The 17,151-nt window shown below is 39.9% G+C and overlaps 2 protein-coding genes across 3 annotated transcripts in view; one reads left to right on the plus strand and one right to left on the minus strand.

The window, feature by feature from the left end:
- LOC126271858 (39S ribosomal protein L3, mitochondrial) overlaps positions 1 to 9,641 on the minus strand; it is an 84,946-nt gene extending 75,305 nt beyond the window's left edge. Inside the window, exons 1-3 of the mRNA XM_049974194.1 lie at positions 9,559 to 9,641; positions 9,279 to 9,372; positions 2,626 to 2,871 (exon numbers count right to left, since the gene is read on the minus strand). Coding sequence (XP_049830151.1) covers positions 2,626 to 2,871; positions 9,279 to 9,372; positions 9,559 to 9,626 — 408 coding nt within the window. The 5' untranslated portion in view covers positions 9,627 to 9,641. The remainder of the gene's footprint in view (positions 1 to 2,625; positions 2,872 to 9,278; positions 9,373 to 9,558) is intronic.
- LOC126271857 (zinc finger protein 239-like) overlaps positions 9,637 to 17,151 on the plus strand; it is a 260,845-nt gene continuing 253,330 nt past the window's right edge. Inside the window, exon 1 of one of the 2 annotated variants that reach the window (XM_049974191.1) lies at positions 9,637 to 9,757. In XM_049974191.1, the coding sequence (XP_049830148.1) occupies positions 9,637 to 9,757 (121 nt within the window). Of the gene's footprint in view, positions 10,054 to 17,151 lie in introns of both variants that reach the window. The other variant, XM_049974192.1, reaches the window with a different exon arrangement.

Here is a 17,151-nt window from a genome sequence, read left to right on the forward strand (position 1 = left end):
GCCGACCAACGATCAGCACCACCACGGAAATTCTTTGCATGGCCTAAAGCCACTTTCCCTTGGCAACGCTTACACATCGATTTTGCTGGTCCATTCTGGAATGATCGATGGTTGGTTGTGATAGATTCATTCAGTAATATTCCTTCTGTTGTCCGGATGTCTTCCACGACATCATCTGCCACCATCCAAGCGTTATCTGCTATCTTTTGCATTGAAGGTCTTCCACAGTCAACTGTTTCAGACAATGGCCAACAATTCATGTCTGCAGAATTTCAGTCATTCTGCAAGTATTCAACATCTGACATCCGCGCCGTTTTCGCCACAGTCGAACAGTGCCGCTGAACGATTGGTCAGGACTTTCAAGTTACAGATGGTGAAGTTGAAAGAGTCGTATTCTCGGGAGGACGCGTTATTTCTCTTTTTGTCCTCGTATCGCTCTCAGCCCCAAGACGGTCGCTCGCCGGCTGAGTTGCTCCATGCTCGCAATCATCGAATCTTAATGCCTTTGCCACATCCGCCGCATCAGGTTCCTGTGCAGCGGCAGACACCTGCTTTTGCCCCAGGCGACACTGTCTACTACCACCACTATCGAGGTTCATGGCATTGACTCGAAGGGCGCATTCTTTGCTGCCTCGGATGAGCTATGTATCTGGTTCTGGGGGCCTCTGGTGAGGTGCGCTGGCATCTCAATCAGCTGTGCTCTGTCGTCGCACGGGGTCTGTCGCCCACCATCTGCTTTCAGCGACAGTGCTGTACGGTCAGCGCCCCCGGGACCCATCTACTGGCTTGCCTCAGCCCCAGGTGTTACCGACGCTGCCTTCCATTTTGCCCCATGGTGACACACCGCGGCTTGTTCTCCCGCCAGTGACGCCCGCAGTGGATGCGGCGCTGCAGCCGTCGGGTGCCTCCCTGGATCACGTGCTGGCAAATGCTTCCCGTGACCAGTGTCCTCCGACATGAAACTCTCGCCCGCTCTGGACCATATGTCGTCGTCGCCCTTCGGGTGCCCCGGCCCAATGGAGGTCGACCCTTTGGCCCCTCCTGTCTCTCTAAGGGCGCATACACCGCATGTTGGCGTGCACCCTGGAGTAGGTTTTCAGGATTTTCCTAGCTCCCTGCAGTCCGAATGGCAGTGTGCGGGTGGCACAGCCTCGCCTGTTGTTAGGCCCCCCACCTCGTCGCATACGTCAACATGGGGCCCTCCCCACGGTGGGTGGAGGCCTTATACCACAACCATCCACCGATTAGCGGGGGAAGAATGTGGTGTCACTGCCAGACTTGGTAGGTGGTAGCCTTTAAATCGACCGCAGTCAGTTAGTATACATTGGACCCGCGTTTTGCCACTATCAGTGATTGCAGAGCGAGCGCCGCCACATGGCTGGTCTAGTCTACAGAGACTCCCTAGCATTAGCCCCATTTGCACAGCCGACTTTGCTAGCGATGGTTCACTGTCTGCACACATTCTCATTTGCAGAGACGACAGTTTTTCATAGCCTTCAGCTACGTCATTTGCTACGACCTAGCAAGGTGCCATGTTCAGTGACTATTGATATTGATATTGTGAATCATGTACCTTCAAGAGCGACATTCATCATTAATGGATTAAAGTTAAGTATCAAATTAATTATGTGCGCTTTCTGAATTCTAATTCCTTGTCATGTTCCAGACATCATGTCAGTATAGCCCTTCCCTCCTCAGGCCAGCCTGTGTGAGCTAAAACGGGTGCATTTCGGCCTCCTCTAGTAACACCGTGTTGGCTCTTCTGCCAACACAACATAGTTGTTGCAGACTGGCCGCCGTGCAATTTATCTGCAATGCCTGTTTCTCCATTAACAAACTTCTTCATCTTTTTTTGCTGATGTTCACTATAGCCTCCCCTACACTTTCTTCATGGATAAGGTTACAGCAGCTTCAAATTCATGAGTCGGGAAACAAAACCCTGAATTTTTCAAAACTGGTTTTTATGCCTGGGATTGATGAAGGCACAAATGTGTGCAAATGCAAGGTGTACAGTTCAGGCTATGATCTGTAGTAATTCCAATGTTACATCATCATTATTAAATTAAGTTTTAAAACTGTCTCCTGTAACAAAAAATCCTCCAAGGAATATTAAAGAGATCTGCACCATCATACTAATTTTTCCATGGAATACACGAAAAAACAAACAACTGACTTCAATGTATTGTGTTGGATATTTTATGTTGTGTATTAAACTGGAGTGTTTCGGTAAATTTATCAGACATACTGCAAGACAGAAATATTAAACTGTTCAAATCATAAACTCCCATGAAAACTGTAACTGACTAGCAAGAATACATTCACATGCACAGGAAATTGTAATTAGTTGACTACGACTTATTAAATGTGCATGTGAGTCTGTAAGCAAAATAACTAACTGAGTAGCTCTGTAATAATAGGTACTGTATGAACTCTGAAAAATGCCAAGTCCAAGTTTGCATTGCTACTAAATAACAAAGAAATGATTATGTGTGTACCCATGTGTCAGAAGTCTAATACTAAACACAATGTCTGCAGTTATTTTACAACAGAGCAAACTAAAAAGAAGATGTGGAGTGCTTATCCACATTTTAAGACGATTACCTCATTTGTTTAATTGGGACTTACCTGCAATAGCGTTGTATGTATTTTGGAGCCATCTTTCAGCCACATTGGGTAACAACCAATTTTCCTTGCAATAACACCTGTTCTCCTCGTCTTAGGAGTCCATTCACCACGTTCCAAAGGTGCATTTTTGAGTGGGCTTTGTTGACAGGTAAGTACTCCTCCAATAACAGCTGGTGGTCCATATTTATCTTGGACTACTTCCTTGATAAATGCTGAGTTTTCTTGAGTCAAATTTTCATTATAATTCTGTGAAAAGAATTTTATAGCAATTATTATTGCTTATGAAAATGAAATGAGGATGACAGATACTTGGGTCTCTTTGATTCTAAGTTCGCTGGTTCAGCAAATGATTCTCAATATCAATTGCAGATAGCAGGACTAGAGTATCTCACCACAGATAGATAAATGGAGACAACAGAGAGCTCTCCAAATATTACAAGCAGGAAACACATGCTGCAGCAGCTACACTCATACTTTTTACTACTGGAAGAATTTGCATCAATCATATGCTGCACGGGCAGCCTATCTCAAAGCACTGATCCACAGGTGTCGAGTTTTGTGTGAAAAGCAAAACTGTAAATAATCACACGCTGAATTATTAGCGTGTGAAGTAATAATTATGTAAGCACCCAATAAAGAAGTTTGTACACAGGCACTGAAATAAGCAAATCTTGAGCAAGTATTGACAATACCAAAAATTTTTAAATTTCAGATACAGCACAGCAGTATCTTGAGGAAATTAGCATATCTTTAATACAACTGTTTAAAATATTGAATGCTGCACAGCAAAATTTTAATGGCAGTCAAATATATTCTGTAAAACAGTGTTCTTAATCACACCACAGTAGGTGTGTTGGTGTTTTTTTCTTTGTGAGAAACAGAGAGTACACAAGAACACGCAAGAAAACTGCTTTTAGGAAGCATCTTCGAGAATCTAAGGATAATATGGTCGGCATTGACCAAGATTTGAAGGTCTTACACAATGCCCCTAAAGGCAAGAAACTTGATATTTTAGGAAGCATGCAGATTTACAGCTACATAAAACCTATAAAGAAAATGTTCTTAATGGTAAGTTAGATTTTGCTTATGACTATTTCTTCAGAATACTTCATGATGTTCTATAAATTCAGTGGGTTTTAATTAGATTTTGCCATGTACCTTATTTTCCATACTTATGCATCAACTGTTTCTGCAAGTAAAAAATTCTGTTTGCCCCTTGTACCTAGTTATTTCATTTTGGGCTACATTATGTGCCACCATACTTTTATTTGGGTTGATGTGGTATTGCAAGCAATTTGTTGGAACTCAAGTATATTGATTTACTGTATACTGACCCTATTACACTCTGTTTACTTGTAATGTAAGAGATTCTAGTTAGTTTGGCTCCTTGTGGTATAACAGTGTCGAGCGTAAACCTCGAGCTGTGCACCATTGTACATGACTTACAAGTGATGATATTAATCAAACAGTGGAAAATCCAGCACGGAATGTAACAATATTGTGAAAAGGAAAGTTCTGAGCTATGTTTGTGTGTATCTACATTATACCTGTTAGGTGAATGACGGTAAGGCTCTATTGCATACACAAGCTATTCACCATTGTGTTTCAGTTGCAAGATGTTTGTCCTGGAATTAGTTCCAACTTTATGTTGGGGTTGTGTGCATTGAGCAACTTTGCTGTACAATTGATACATTATTGAATATCTCCTCATATCTTATGTACATTGTGGTGTAGATAGAAGGCAACAGACACAGTTGTTTAGCCACTGGATGTCTCATATTTCACTATTACTCATCAGTATTTGGTACTATGTTTTGAACAGAGACCTCGAGCTATGTTGCAGAATATAAGTCGCACGTGTGATGATATATTCCTTAGCTAGGTTTATAGCACATTTATAGCCTTCTAATGTTTGGGTAGAAGGTAGTTTTGCCTGCTGCAAGCAGGCACAGAGTATTAGGTGTGGTTAGCTCTTTTGTACCTGTGACCATATGCTGATGCACGTGGACTTCGAGCTACAATGGCATAATAGAACAATTTATTAAGGGTAGCCTCCAAGTATTCTAGTATTAATTATTTGAGCCTATTCTGGATCTCTGGCATATCCTGTGAGTTATTCTCAGTTCTATCCACACTGGATTGCCTTTGTGTAGGTTGAACACATGACAGATAGATGGCTACTGTAGTGCTTCGAGAATTTCCGTGTAAATCCTAGAACCACTTGGCCTTTCTCCATCTCGAACCCACGATATTTTAAACAGAAGTATGAGACAGATGAATCTGACCTACCGCGCATTGTATGTTTGTGTGTGCATATCTAAAAACAGTAATAAGCAAAATGTAGACGTGGCGGTCAACAAGTACCTACTGTACGATCCATAGAGTTTCAGTGTAAGTGTAGAGAAGAGCCTGTGCTATTCTTTGCTGGCTTAGTAACTGTGATGATTGTTAAGAACAAATGAAGAAATGAGATTAGACTTTTATGTAATTCATGTGTTGAACTTGCTAGAAGCAAGACATGTTCATATTATCTGGTGGTTATTAAACCAACCCTGTTGTAAATGTATTCTAATAGAGTCTAATGTTTGATGACTTGGTTGACTCGCATGAGTTCGAATATTTATATGAGAAGTGGTGAATTTGTTTTTTGTGGAAGTTGAAATATACCATGATTGAACTAAAGGTATTCTTCAAGTAACACATTATTTCAGAAGTAGAGAGAGAGTCTGATAAATTCCCTTAACCAGCATTGTTCTTCCGAGAAGTTTTTGGAGATTGAAAAGGTCGGCTATCCAGAGAAGATCGGCTGTGTATACGAAGTAAGTCAATCTATGGGAGAGAGGTGGGAAGTTTGCAAACCAGCTCCACATCACTTCTTGTCATCTAAAGCGTTAGAATGCGGCGACCAGTGGAAAAGAACCCGAAAAAACTGGAATTAGAGACGAAAATGAGAAAAGCGGATGTTGCATGTTGACATAACAACCAAGGATAACAAGACGAGAAAACAGTTACGAGAAACTTGATTTAGCCCAGAAATTAAATGAATAAGAAAATTTGTGAATGCGGTAAAGGGGAAGACGTAAGGAAGTAATAACAGTAAAAGAACGGAAAGAAGACCTCGACATATCAGACTAAGAAGGGATATGATGAGAATAACTCAAATAAGAAGATCCAGCGTGGGGAGTATACAGATCTCACACACATTGCCGCGCCACTGGTGCGGAAACCAACAACTGACGCCACCCGCACTAGTTGCTGTTCGCCGTTGCTGATTCTACATCGCGCCGACGCCAACGCGGAAACCAGCAACCGATGACACCGGCACCAGTTGCTGTTCACCCGTGCTGATTCCACACCCGCTCACTGACGCAGCCTAAAACTCTACGATGGTTGAGTGTAAAACAATAATTGTTTGAGTATAAAGTTGAAGAAACTGTTCAATACACTGTATTTGCGTATTTATTATACTTAGAATTATTGTTTTAAAATGCTTACTAGATCCAAAATTGGGAAAACCATGGAAAACACACAGTTAGTTGGAGAAACTTCAGAACCAGACATAGCAATGAAAGTGAGTAACGTGGTGTCAGTCTGGTCTGAATTAGTATACCTAATCAAAGCTTAAAATGCTAAATTAGATGCACAGAGCGCAGATTCAGCGGCTTTAAGAAAGGGACTAAATGAAACTTCTAATGCTCAGAATGAAACTCTAAAGAAAGAACTAGGCTCTGTAAATTCTCAATTAAATTTGCTAAATGCCAAAGTAGAATCGCAAAGCAACGAATTTGGTGGTTTATGCAAAAGCATGGGGGCTTTAAAGACTGAATTTGATGATTTAAATAATAAGGTAGAGGATTTGAAACTACAATTAAAGAACGAAGTAACTAACTCTTTAAACCTCCAAGTAAATCAACTGTTCACTGACTTTAATCAGAAACAGGATGATCAAATCCAGGGTTTGACAAAAAAATTAGAAATTGATATTGAGGAAAAATGTAATTTGGTCGAATCCCAAATTAATGAAAAGTTAGGATCATTTGAAAATATACGAAATGTTAAGTTTGATGCTGTAAAGCAGGGGTGGCATACTTTAAATGAGTGTGTTGACAAGCAAGATAAGTTAATGCCAATAATCCAATTGCAAATTACAGGCATTAATAAAAAAGTAGATAATGTAGAAAGAAACTTCAAAGAAAAACTAGCAAACTCAGACATCATAAATATAAATAGTCTGGAGGAGCAGGTAGAGGAAATTATAGACTGGAAAGCCACTGAGAGAACAACATCTGGGAATGCATCGCCTATGGCTTCTTCCGAATTTACTGATACCAGGAAGAGCATAGAACTCTAGAGAGAAGTCAAACTTATCCAGGATAGAGTAGAATATACAATAAATTTACCTAACATGGTATTGACTAATGAAGCGGTTATTGTTTTGCAATGGGAAAAATGTCCAAAGAAATCTAAAGAGAAATACTGGTCTGCAGTGTTCATGTGAAGTTAACATCAGATCCATGGGATCCCGGGGTGAGACATCTACCTCCCAGGGACGTTAACATTCTGTGTTAATGGGCGGAGTGATGACCATTGGTTCCTGAGTTATCTTTGGTGTTTCTTCTGTAATAATTTTCCTGCACTGAATTTCCCCAAACTCTTTAACTATTCTATCATCCCACACTTAGAGGCACTGGCAAAAACCATACCAGTGAGAATTCGTTATTACGACACTCAAAATTGCTCCTGGTATGTGACAGCTTCGTCCTCAGTTGTTAGAGGCTTTTGCCCGCTAGGAATTTTGACTGTGTCACCCTTGGTTGTTAGAGGGTTGTGCCTGCTAGGAATTTTGATTGCGTCTTCCTCGGTTATTCCGCGGGTGCCCCTACTTTTCCTCATAACTCATCCAGGCCGACCCCCCCCCCCCCCCCCCCCCTATCCTGGCTTTACTAGGCAGCGACATGAGGTGGGAATTGGTACGCATATTATCCCCGAAATAAGATTAAATCTGCCTAGCCAGCCATTCTCTCTCGCAGTTTTGATAGTAATGTCGACAGCAGCCGACACGGTCTCCATATTTAGTTAGGTTTTATTTTTGCCTGAATTAGTTCTTGTAAGTAATCTCTTCATCAGTTTTCTGTGCAAATCTGTGGACAGAAGTCTGGGTGAAATCAACATCATTACATTTGTATATTCTAGTAATATGAGTCATACTTACAATGATTCCAAAAATTGTCTTCTTGAAAGCTGCCTGGTACTCCTTTTTTTGACACATAGTTCTAAGTTAGTAGGGAAAACAATAACTGGCACATAACTTTCAAAATAATTTCTGAATTCGTGAGAATACCATTTTCACACTGAATGTAAGATAATCGATTTAAAGTCACTGAATCATATTTATCTTAGTAAACTGAATAGGATTTTATATTTGTGGAAAACATAACATTGTGAGACTAATTAAACGACTGTGATAATCGAATATATAATTTTATACTTGGTACAGAATATTTTATACCTTTTATGAGATGTGACGTAGATGTGAGGGTTTGTATCAATTTCGTAAGGTGGTGGATAGGGAAGGTAAAAGCATGATTTACACTAACAGATGCAGTACTAATTTTGCAAATTTCGGTGTACGTATGACATGAGAAATTAGTTGGCTATGCTAACTCAAAACCAAATTATCATCTTTCAACCTGACCTAGACCTCAGGCTACAGTACAGATCAACTATAACTCAATCAATAGTTCCAGTATTTACTTCTCAGCTGCGTTCAGTTAGCATTATACACAAATATCTTTATAGTTTCTGTCCTATACTAATAGTTCCACATTCTTTGGCACATCACTTATTGTTTGTGGTGGCAATGCATAAATACATTTTATAAAAGATCTGAAACAATCCTGGGAATAAACAGTAACAGTAGATTGTGGGGTCAGGTTACAAGCCTTACTGTTACTTGGCTGCTGTACATTTCCATTTACAAAGCATCGAAGTGCTCAATGCCAATGGTCTTACCACAGTGGCAATATCAGTTCCCATCAGATCACTGAAGGTACATGAGCTTTGGTTAGAACTGTGATTGGTGACCATCCGGGACTGCTATTTGCTGTTAGTAAGCAGGATGCACTCAGCCCTTGTGGGGGTCCTGGTCATGAAAACTGACAATGGCTGGGAAGTGTGCTGACCACATGCCTCACTATCCGCATCCAGTGAGGACCATCGGCTGAGGATGACACTAAAGTAGGGCATTATTGCTGATCCTTTCAAGACTGCTAGGACAGAGAAAGTGCTCATTACTACAATAAATATGATGTGTTTTGAATTTAGTATTTAAACCACACTATGTCAAATTATTCGGTGCCATTAGGCTACGTGCAACACAGTACACTCGTTTAAATTCTTCTAATTGTGAATATTCATCGTCACAAAATTTGATGGTAGAGAACACTCAACACTTGTGGGTCAGAACATAATTATTTTTAGTTTTTTAAATGACTGTAATACATTTATTAACGAAGGCAAAAAACTGAGAATATCGCAAATTTCAAAACTAACACATTTCAGTAGCCATTTCAATAACACTGGCTCGAACTGTCCACAGACAGGAGCATGGAAATTTATTTTAATACGGCAACACTTGAGAATATTTTACTTACACTTCTTTCCTTCTTGACAAACCACGTCGGGTATCTTAAGCGTGGACGGCATTTGAGCCTCTTTCCTCTGCTCTGAGTAATAATGCTATCGAAACTGAAACAAGATGAATATTTACTGTAAAGTCGTAATATTGTTACCGGTTACTGTCCAATATTTGCGTACGTTATTTCTGAATGTAAAGCACAAATATCAACAATGACATTTCCTATAATTATCTCCTTCTTTCAATTTAAGATTGCAGTAATCATTTCTACTTAGACCAATGTGACAGTAGCTTACCTCGGTTTCAAAAAGCAGATATTAGTTTGTATAGACGCAAACACTTTCCACACCGTTCCGGCAGCCATCTTTGTTGTTATGCCAGTACTCAATGCATTGGAACGAGCGTTGCATCAGTGTTTTACCTGTTATGAACAATGTTTACATCAGAACAGCGTTATGAATCCACCAGGAGCAGTATCTGGAACTGAGCTCTATGGTAATGTGATCAAATGTTGATGTACTCAAGAGCTACAATTATATACAGTGGTTAATATACTGTAAGCTTGTCAAGGGCCTCATCGATCTTTTTTCTGTAAAGAAAAAAAGGACATTGTGGAGAAGTGTGGGTGATGCATGTATACGGTGTTCCTGTCAGATTTCAAAACAGTCCCCTGACATTGAATGTATCATTGAGAAATTTGTTAAGTTTGACGATTGGTCTGTGATTTAAGAGTGAATAATTGTACACAAGCATCACTATCATCAATAAACTTAACGTTATTGCTGCATGACGTACGTTCTTCCTATATGTCATGTTATTTAAGTGAAGTCCCTGTTCGGTGTCGAAACTAGCGTTTGATTGTGTCTATAATGTAGTTACAGGTACCCTGCGCTGTGCATGATTTCCTGTATTCCTTTTAGCGAAACACAAATTTTGGGTAACGAAGCCACATTCGTCCACCGGAATGTTCTCGCGCAATCTGTTTGTTTGATTCATGACTCACCAAAAACGGCAATATCTCATTGCGCAGTATATAAATATCTCCTATATTTGGCTGACACTCTTCTGCGTCGTGTCTCATTGTGTTTCTTGTGTTGTTAAAAATGCGAAAAATGTGGAAAACAGCCGGATTTCCGAAGAAGTAATTTAACTTCTACCATTTAACGAGTGCTAGTAAAGTTTCCATTTGGTACGACTCAGTTACGTCTAGGGTAATGTTTTCAAGCCTGTGTGGCAACAGTGCTACACAGCAATACTATGGAAAAATTTGCTGTTGAAGAGTTGTCTGATATGAACCTTGTATACTGGTTCACTAAAGGCAAAGGAGGAGTGGGCTACTGACACTATACTGAGCTGTTCCCACATAGACAGCATACATGTCACAGCACTTTTGTGGGAGGGGTTGTTGCATTAGTCTTGAGTTTTGTCTTGTACATTTTAGTTATTGTATGTTATGGCTTCTACTCTGTTGTGAAGATGTTTTCACAGAAACAAGGCCGATTCTGGTAGCAAACAAAATAAATTATAATTACATTACTCTGAAATGAACCACTTGAGATTATGGATCCCTCATACAAAAATACCTAGAAGATATCCCTGAAAACTTGTGAAAGTATATCAGTGGAGTTCTGGTTCACCTTGTCTATATGTAGCCCCTTCTCCTTCAAGTACGTGAATTGTGGAAAGGTTTTCGCACTTTTTTTTTTAAAAAAAAAGCATCTATATGAAAAATAAAAACAGATTTTTGTGTAGTAGTAGTAGTAGTAGTAGTAGTAGTAGTAGTAGTAGTAGTAGCCTAATAATAAGAAACCTCTTCTAATAATAAGAAACCTCTTCTCTACTAGTTGATGGCTCTGATCTTTGAAACACACTTGTATATGTTTTTGGTTGACACTATAAGTCTACACAATAGTTTGGTTATGGGTTTGCTCCTTGCTCATGTAGGGTCAAATTTTTATCATTCAATAATATGCCTCATACAATAAAAGAATGTGACGTAGGTGACTTATGATATAGTTTCAGCAGGCATTCTGTCTGTGCCAGCTGATAAGGATCTATCATCTTCCAACCCACCAAGGAAAGACAGGGAAGATGAAGTGGATGATGGGAAATAAATGTGAGACAGTGAGAGGAATTTGACAAAACTGTGAAAGACCTACGTAAATCAAAATAAGCCATCTGGAATTGACAAAATTCTCTGAGAGGTTATTGGGGGGAATCAACCATGACAAAACTGTCCCACCTGGTATATATATTAAAAACAAAGATTCCAAGACTTACCAAGCAGGAAAGCGCCGGTAGACAGGCACAATAAAATAACACACAAACACACGCACTAAATTTCGAGCTTTCGCAACTGGCGGTTGCTTCGTCAGGAAAGAGGTAAGGAAAAGGAAAGATGATAGGATGTGGGTTTTAAGGGAGAGGGTAAGGAGTCATTCCAATCCAGGGAGCGGAAAGACTTACCTTAGGGGGAAAAAAGGATAGGTGTATACTCGCGCGCGCGCGCGCGCACACACACACACACACACACACACACACACACACACACACACACACACACACACACACACACACACACCTACCCTCTCCCTTAAAACCCACATCCTTTCATCTTTCCCTCTCCTTCCCTCTTTCCTGACGAAGCAACCACCGGTTGCGAAAGCTCGAAATTTTGTGTGTGTGTTTGTGTGTTATTTTATTGTGCCTGTCTACCGGCGCTTTCCTGCTTGGTAAGTCTTGGAATCTTTGTTTTTAATATATTTTTCCCATGTGGAAGTTTCTTTCTATTTTATTTCCACCTGGTATATAGCAACACTAAAAAGTCTTAAACAAAACCACACTGCTAAGCAGCACAGATTTACTTTGTGGTCAGCTGCAGATAGTGCACTGTGATGCTTTTTGTGGCCACAGTAATTGGCAACAGGCTCTTCTTTTAGTAGCAAACAAATTGTATTAACTTTGGCCATGCAGTACCCTATTTGCATTATTCTATTTGCCACAGCCTCTTAATTACAATATGTACTGTAACCCAAGTATATGCATGCTATTGGGTAGATCAGACAGGGGACATATCATTAGACTGCAAGAAGAATGTAATGGAGCAAGAGGAATTTTCAATACAAGTTGTCAGCTTTGATCACTGACACAATGTTAATGGTTGCTGTGATGTCACCTTTTGGTGTATATGTTCACTCTTTCGTTGTCAGTTGGCAAAGGAAGAAATGTGAAACTAAAATAACCTGTTTGTGTAGAGAGACTGCTCTGTAGCTTAGCCCATTTCAGAACATCATTACTCATATCACATTGTAGTCTGTATCCTATGTCACTGGTCAAAGCTGTTGATTCATATAAAATATTTCTTTTTAGCCAAATGTAATAACACCAATACCAAAGTAAGCGTGCATGGAAAGGTGTCATATTAACAAACAATCAGGTTCATACCTCATGTTTGAAAATAGTAACAAGAATTATCTATACAAGAATGGACTGACTGATAGAAACCTCCTTAGTAGAATGACTGCATTTTTTTTTTTTTTTTCAGTATCATACCAACAAACTGAAGTCTGTCACCTGAATTTTTTATGACTGATCCATTTTGATAATTTTACTTCTTATCCCCACTAATAGTTACACATCCAGTACACTGTCCAGTCACATTAATGTGACCACCTGTCAAGAGCCTGATTAACCATCATATGCAGTAAAGACCACTGTGAGATGTGCAGGAAGTGTGTCACTGATGTTCTGCAAGGTACCAACAGGTATACGGAGCCATGCTGACTCCAGTGTTGTGGCCAGCTGCCTAGGTTTCTCAATTGAAGATCCATGGTGAGAGGTGGTCTCACAGATCCTCAATTGAGTTTAAATCTGGGGAGTTTTGTGGCCAGGAGAGAACGGTAAAGTCATTCTGGTGATCTTTGGACACATTGCAGGGTTCTGCTGGTAGATGCCATGGTGCCGAGGAAAACCAAACTGCAAGGGGGGGGGGGGGGGGGGGGGGGAGGTTGGCTCCCAAGGATACATGCATACTTGTGTTGATCCATCTTCAAAATGATGAGATCATCTAGGGAATGCCACTAAAATGTTGCCCCAGACCACAATGCTCCTTTCTCTGGCCTGGACCCTTCTAATGATTGTTGCAGGGTTTTGCTTTCTGATTTCACGCTGTTCATGCCAGTGGCCATCCGTCCGATAGAAACGTGATTTATCTGAAAAGGCGACCTTTTGCCACTCAGTGGACATCCAATTGTGGTATTGGTGTGCAGAATCCAGCCTTCATCACTCGTGAACAGCAGTCAGCAGGGGTGCATCACCCAGTCACCTGCTGCAAAATCCCATATGTAATGATGTTCTCTGAACAGTAATTGAGGATACACTGTTAGCACATTGATTCATCTGGGTGCTCAGCTGCTCAACAGTTACACGTCTATTCACCCATACACATCTCCAGAGGTGTCGTTCAACCCTGTGACCTATGGTCCTTGGTTCACCACAGTTGCCTTGGTGCTGGTTTTTGATAGTGCCAGTTTGCCATACACGGTATACTTGAACCATTGTGGCACACAAATAGTTTACAAACTTAGCCATTTCAGAAATACTTCTGCCATTGACCTGAATGCCAGTGATTGTGTCCTTTTGAATATCAGACAAATCACTCTGTCACTGCATTACCACAACAACTGCACTGTTTTCCGTTCCCCCCCTCCCCCCACTCTTTATGTGCCCTCCACTGTTAGTGCTGCCACCTGCCATCAGATCCGTTAGTGGTTATTGCATGTAGAAGTTGAACAATGGCGGTGGTCACATTAATGTGGTTGGACCAAGTATTTATGTTAGTTGACTGAGTCCATTTGTGAATCCATGTTATTGCAGTCATAGGATACTATTCTTTTTATAGTTTGTGAAGTGCACAATTTAACATTTCTGCACATTTAAAACCAATTCTTGCATCACTTTGAAAGCTTACCAAGATTTGGCTCAGTGTTTGTGCAGATTTTTTTATTTTTTATTTAATTATTTATTTATTTATTTTTTTTTTTTTTTTTGAGAATGTTTCTCATTGCGGATGACTTTATTATCTGCAAATAGTTTGAGGTGGTTGTTAATATTTCATGCCAGGCCATTAATAAACAGTGTGAACAGTAAGAGTCCCAACAAGTGTCCCTAGGGTATGCCTGAAGTTACTTCTACTCCTGCCACGACTCTCCGGCAAGATAATGTGCTGTGTCTTGTCTACTAGGAAGTCATGAATTTTGTTTTATTCTTCAACTGACTGCAGTTTGATGGTAAACACATATGTGGTAATGACTCAGATATTTTTTCAGAAATCAAAAAATGTGTCTTCTACCCAATTGCCTTAACATTTTACCATTTACATTGCCAAGTGGGGAAAACCAAAGTTGAGTTCCATATGAATGGTGTTTTCAGGATCCATGCTTATTACCATGGAAAAGGTCGTTCTGCTCAAGAATCTATTTTGTATTTTAGTGGAAAATGTTTTCTAGGATAGTTCAATGTATGTCAGTGATATTGACTGCCAGTTTTGTGGATCACTTGTGATACCTTTCTTGTAAACAGGTTTTGCCTGTGATTTCTTTCAACAATTGTGTACTCTTTTTGTTGGAGGAATCTACATTATTTTATGATTAAAAGAGGTGCCAGCTCAGTCACAAATTATGTATGCTAGAAATAGTTATACAGTTTTAACCATCACCTCAAAAAGCAAAGTTAATAATTAATTTTGTATTTGTTTATGTGTACATATCTGCAGTCCAAGTACAAATTGAAATCTCCACACAATAGCACATGGTACATCGCCACATCTCCATCTACACCCTGCAAACCACCATGAGGTGCATGGCAGAGGCAATGCCCCATTGTACCAGTTACTAGGGTTTCTTCCCACTCCTTTCACATATGGGGTCTGGGAAAAATGATTGTTGAGTACCTCTGTGTGTACAGTAATTACTCTAATCTTATTCTCATGATCCCTATGTGAGGGATACATAGGGGATTGTATACATTCCTACAGTAATCATTTAAAGTCAGTTCTTGAAACTTTGTTAATAGATGTACTGTGCATACTTCACACCTACCTTCAAGAGCCTTCCAGTTCAATTCATTGTCTATCTTTGTAACATTCCCCAACAAATCTGTGACCGTTTTTGCTGTCCTTCCCTGAATATGGTCAGTGTCCACTGTTAATCCTATTTGGTACAGGTCCCACATACTCAAGTAATATTCTAGAATTGATAGCACAAGTGGTCTGTAAGCAATCTCCTTTGTAGACTGATTGCATTTCCCCAGTATTCTACCAATAAATTGAAATCTACCACCTGTTTTATCCATTTTTTTTTGCATCTTCTTTCAGATAACACTTTATTATAGGTAACTACATTGTCTGCAAAAAGTCTGAGGTCACTATTAATATTATTTGCAAGCTCATTAATATACAACATGAACAGCAAGTGTCCCAGTACAATTCCCTGGGGCACACCTGAAGTTATTTCTGCATCTGATGATAATTCTCCATCCAAGATAACATCCTAAGCCCTCCCTACCAAAAAGTTCTCAATCAATTCACAAATGTCACTTGATACCCCATACGTTCATACTTTTGACAATAAGCATAGATGTGGCACGGCTTCAAATACTTTTCAGAAATCAAGAAATTCTCTGTCTATCTGACTGCCCAGATCCAAAGCTTTCAGTATGTCATGTGAGAAAAATGTGAGTTGGGTTTCAAAAGACGGATGTTTTCTGAATCCATGCTGTGTGACATGGAGGAGGTCATTCTGTTCAAGGTACCTCATTATGTTTGAGCTCAGAATATCTTCTAAGATTCTACAATAAATCAATGCCAAGGATATTGGATAGTAGTTTAGTGGATCACTTCTATGAGGGTAATCCCAAAAGTAAGGCCTCTTTTTTTTTTTTCCTGTAAGTACATAGAGCTGTTTATTTGTAGAATGGTTTGCATCAGTTTACAACTTGAACATTAAGCTATTTTTCAACATAATCACTATTTCTCTCGATGAATTATTGTAGACAAAAACTGCCACAGCGTCTACAAGAATGCATTGACAGAAATTGTGATTAAGTCGAAAAATAGCTAAATGTTCAAGCTCTAAACTGATGTAAACCATTGTAGAAATAAACAGGTCTATGTACTTACAAAAAAAGGAGACCTTACTTTTGGGTTTATCCTTGTACTGTCCTTCATGTAGACAGGTATGATCTGTGCTTTATTCCACGAATTGGGCATGGATTTTTCTTTGTAGGAGCTACAATAAATTGTAGAGAGGAGAGGTGCTAACTCAACTGCAAATTAAATTCTTGTTGGATCTTCAACTGGATCAAACTTCATCTGCACACAATATTTCCACATTCCATCTTGCCACCATCATTGGTCTGAATCAGTTAGTAGCAAGAGCAGCTTAGGTTTTTACACCTGATTATGGTGGCCAAGTGGCCCGCGAAAATATTGTGTGCAGATGACAGTTTGTCCGGCTGAGGACCAGAGAAGAATTTGATCTGTTGATATGCTGTGAAGGTCTACATATTAACAGCAGCGAATTCAGTGGAGAATCTCCATTGGGCCCTGGAGGTTTGTTCAATTTTAACAATTTCACCTGTTTCTCGACACCACTGACACTAATACATATTTCACTCATCTTTCCAGTGGTTGTTGTTGTGGTTTTCAGTCCAGAGACTGGTGTGATGCAGCTCTCCATGCTACTCTATCCTGTGCAAGCTTCTTCATGTCCCAGTACCTACTGCATCCTACATCCTTCTGAATCTGTTTAGTGTATTCATCTCTTGGTCCCCCTGTACGAATTTTACTTTCCACGCTGCCCTCCAAAGCTAAATTGGTGATCCCTTGATGC

Source organism: Schistocerca gregaria, chromosome 5, assembly GCF_023897955.1.
Source record: "Schistocerca gregaria isolate iqSchGreg1 chromosome 5, iqSchGreg1.2, whole genome shotgun sequence".
NCBI lineage: Eukaryota > Metazoa > Arthropoda > Insecta > Orthoptera > Acrididae > Schistocerca > Schistocerca gregaria.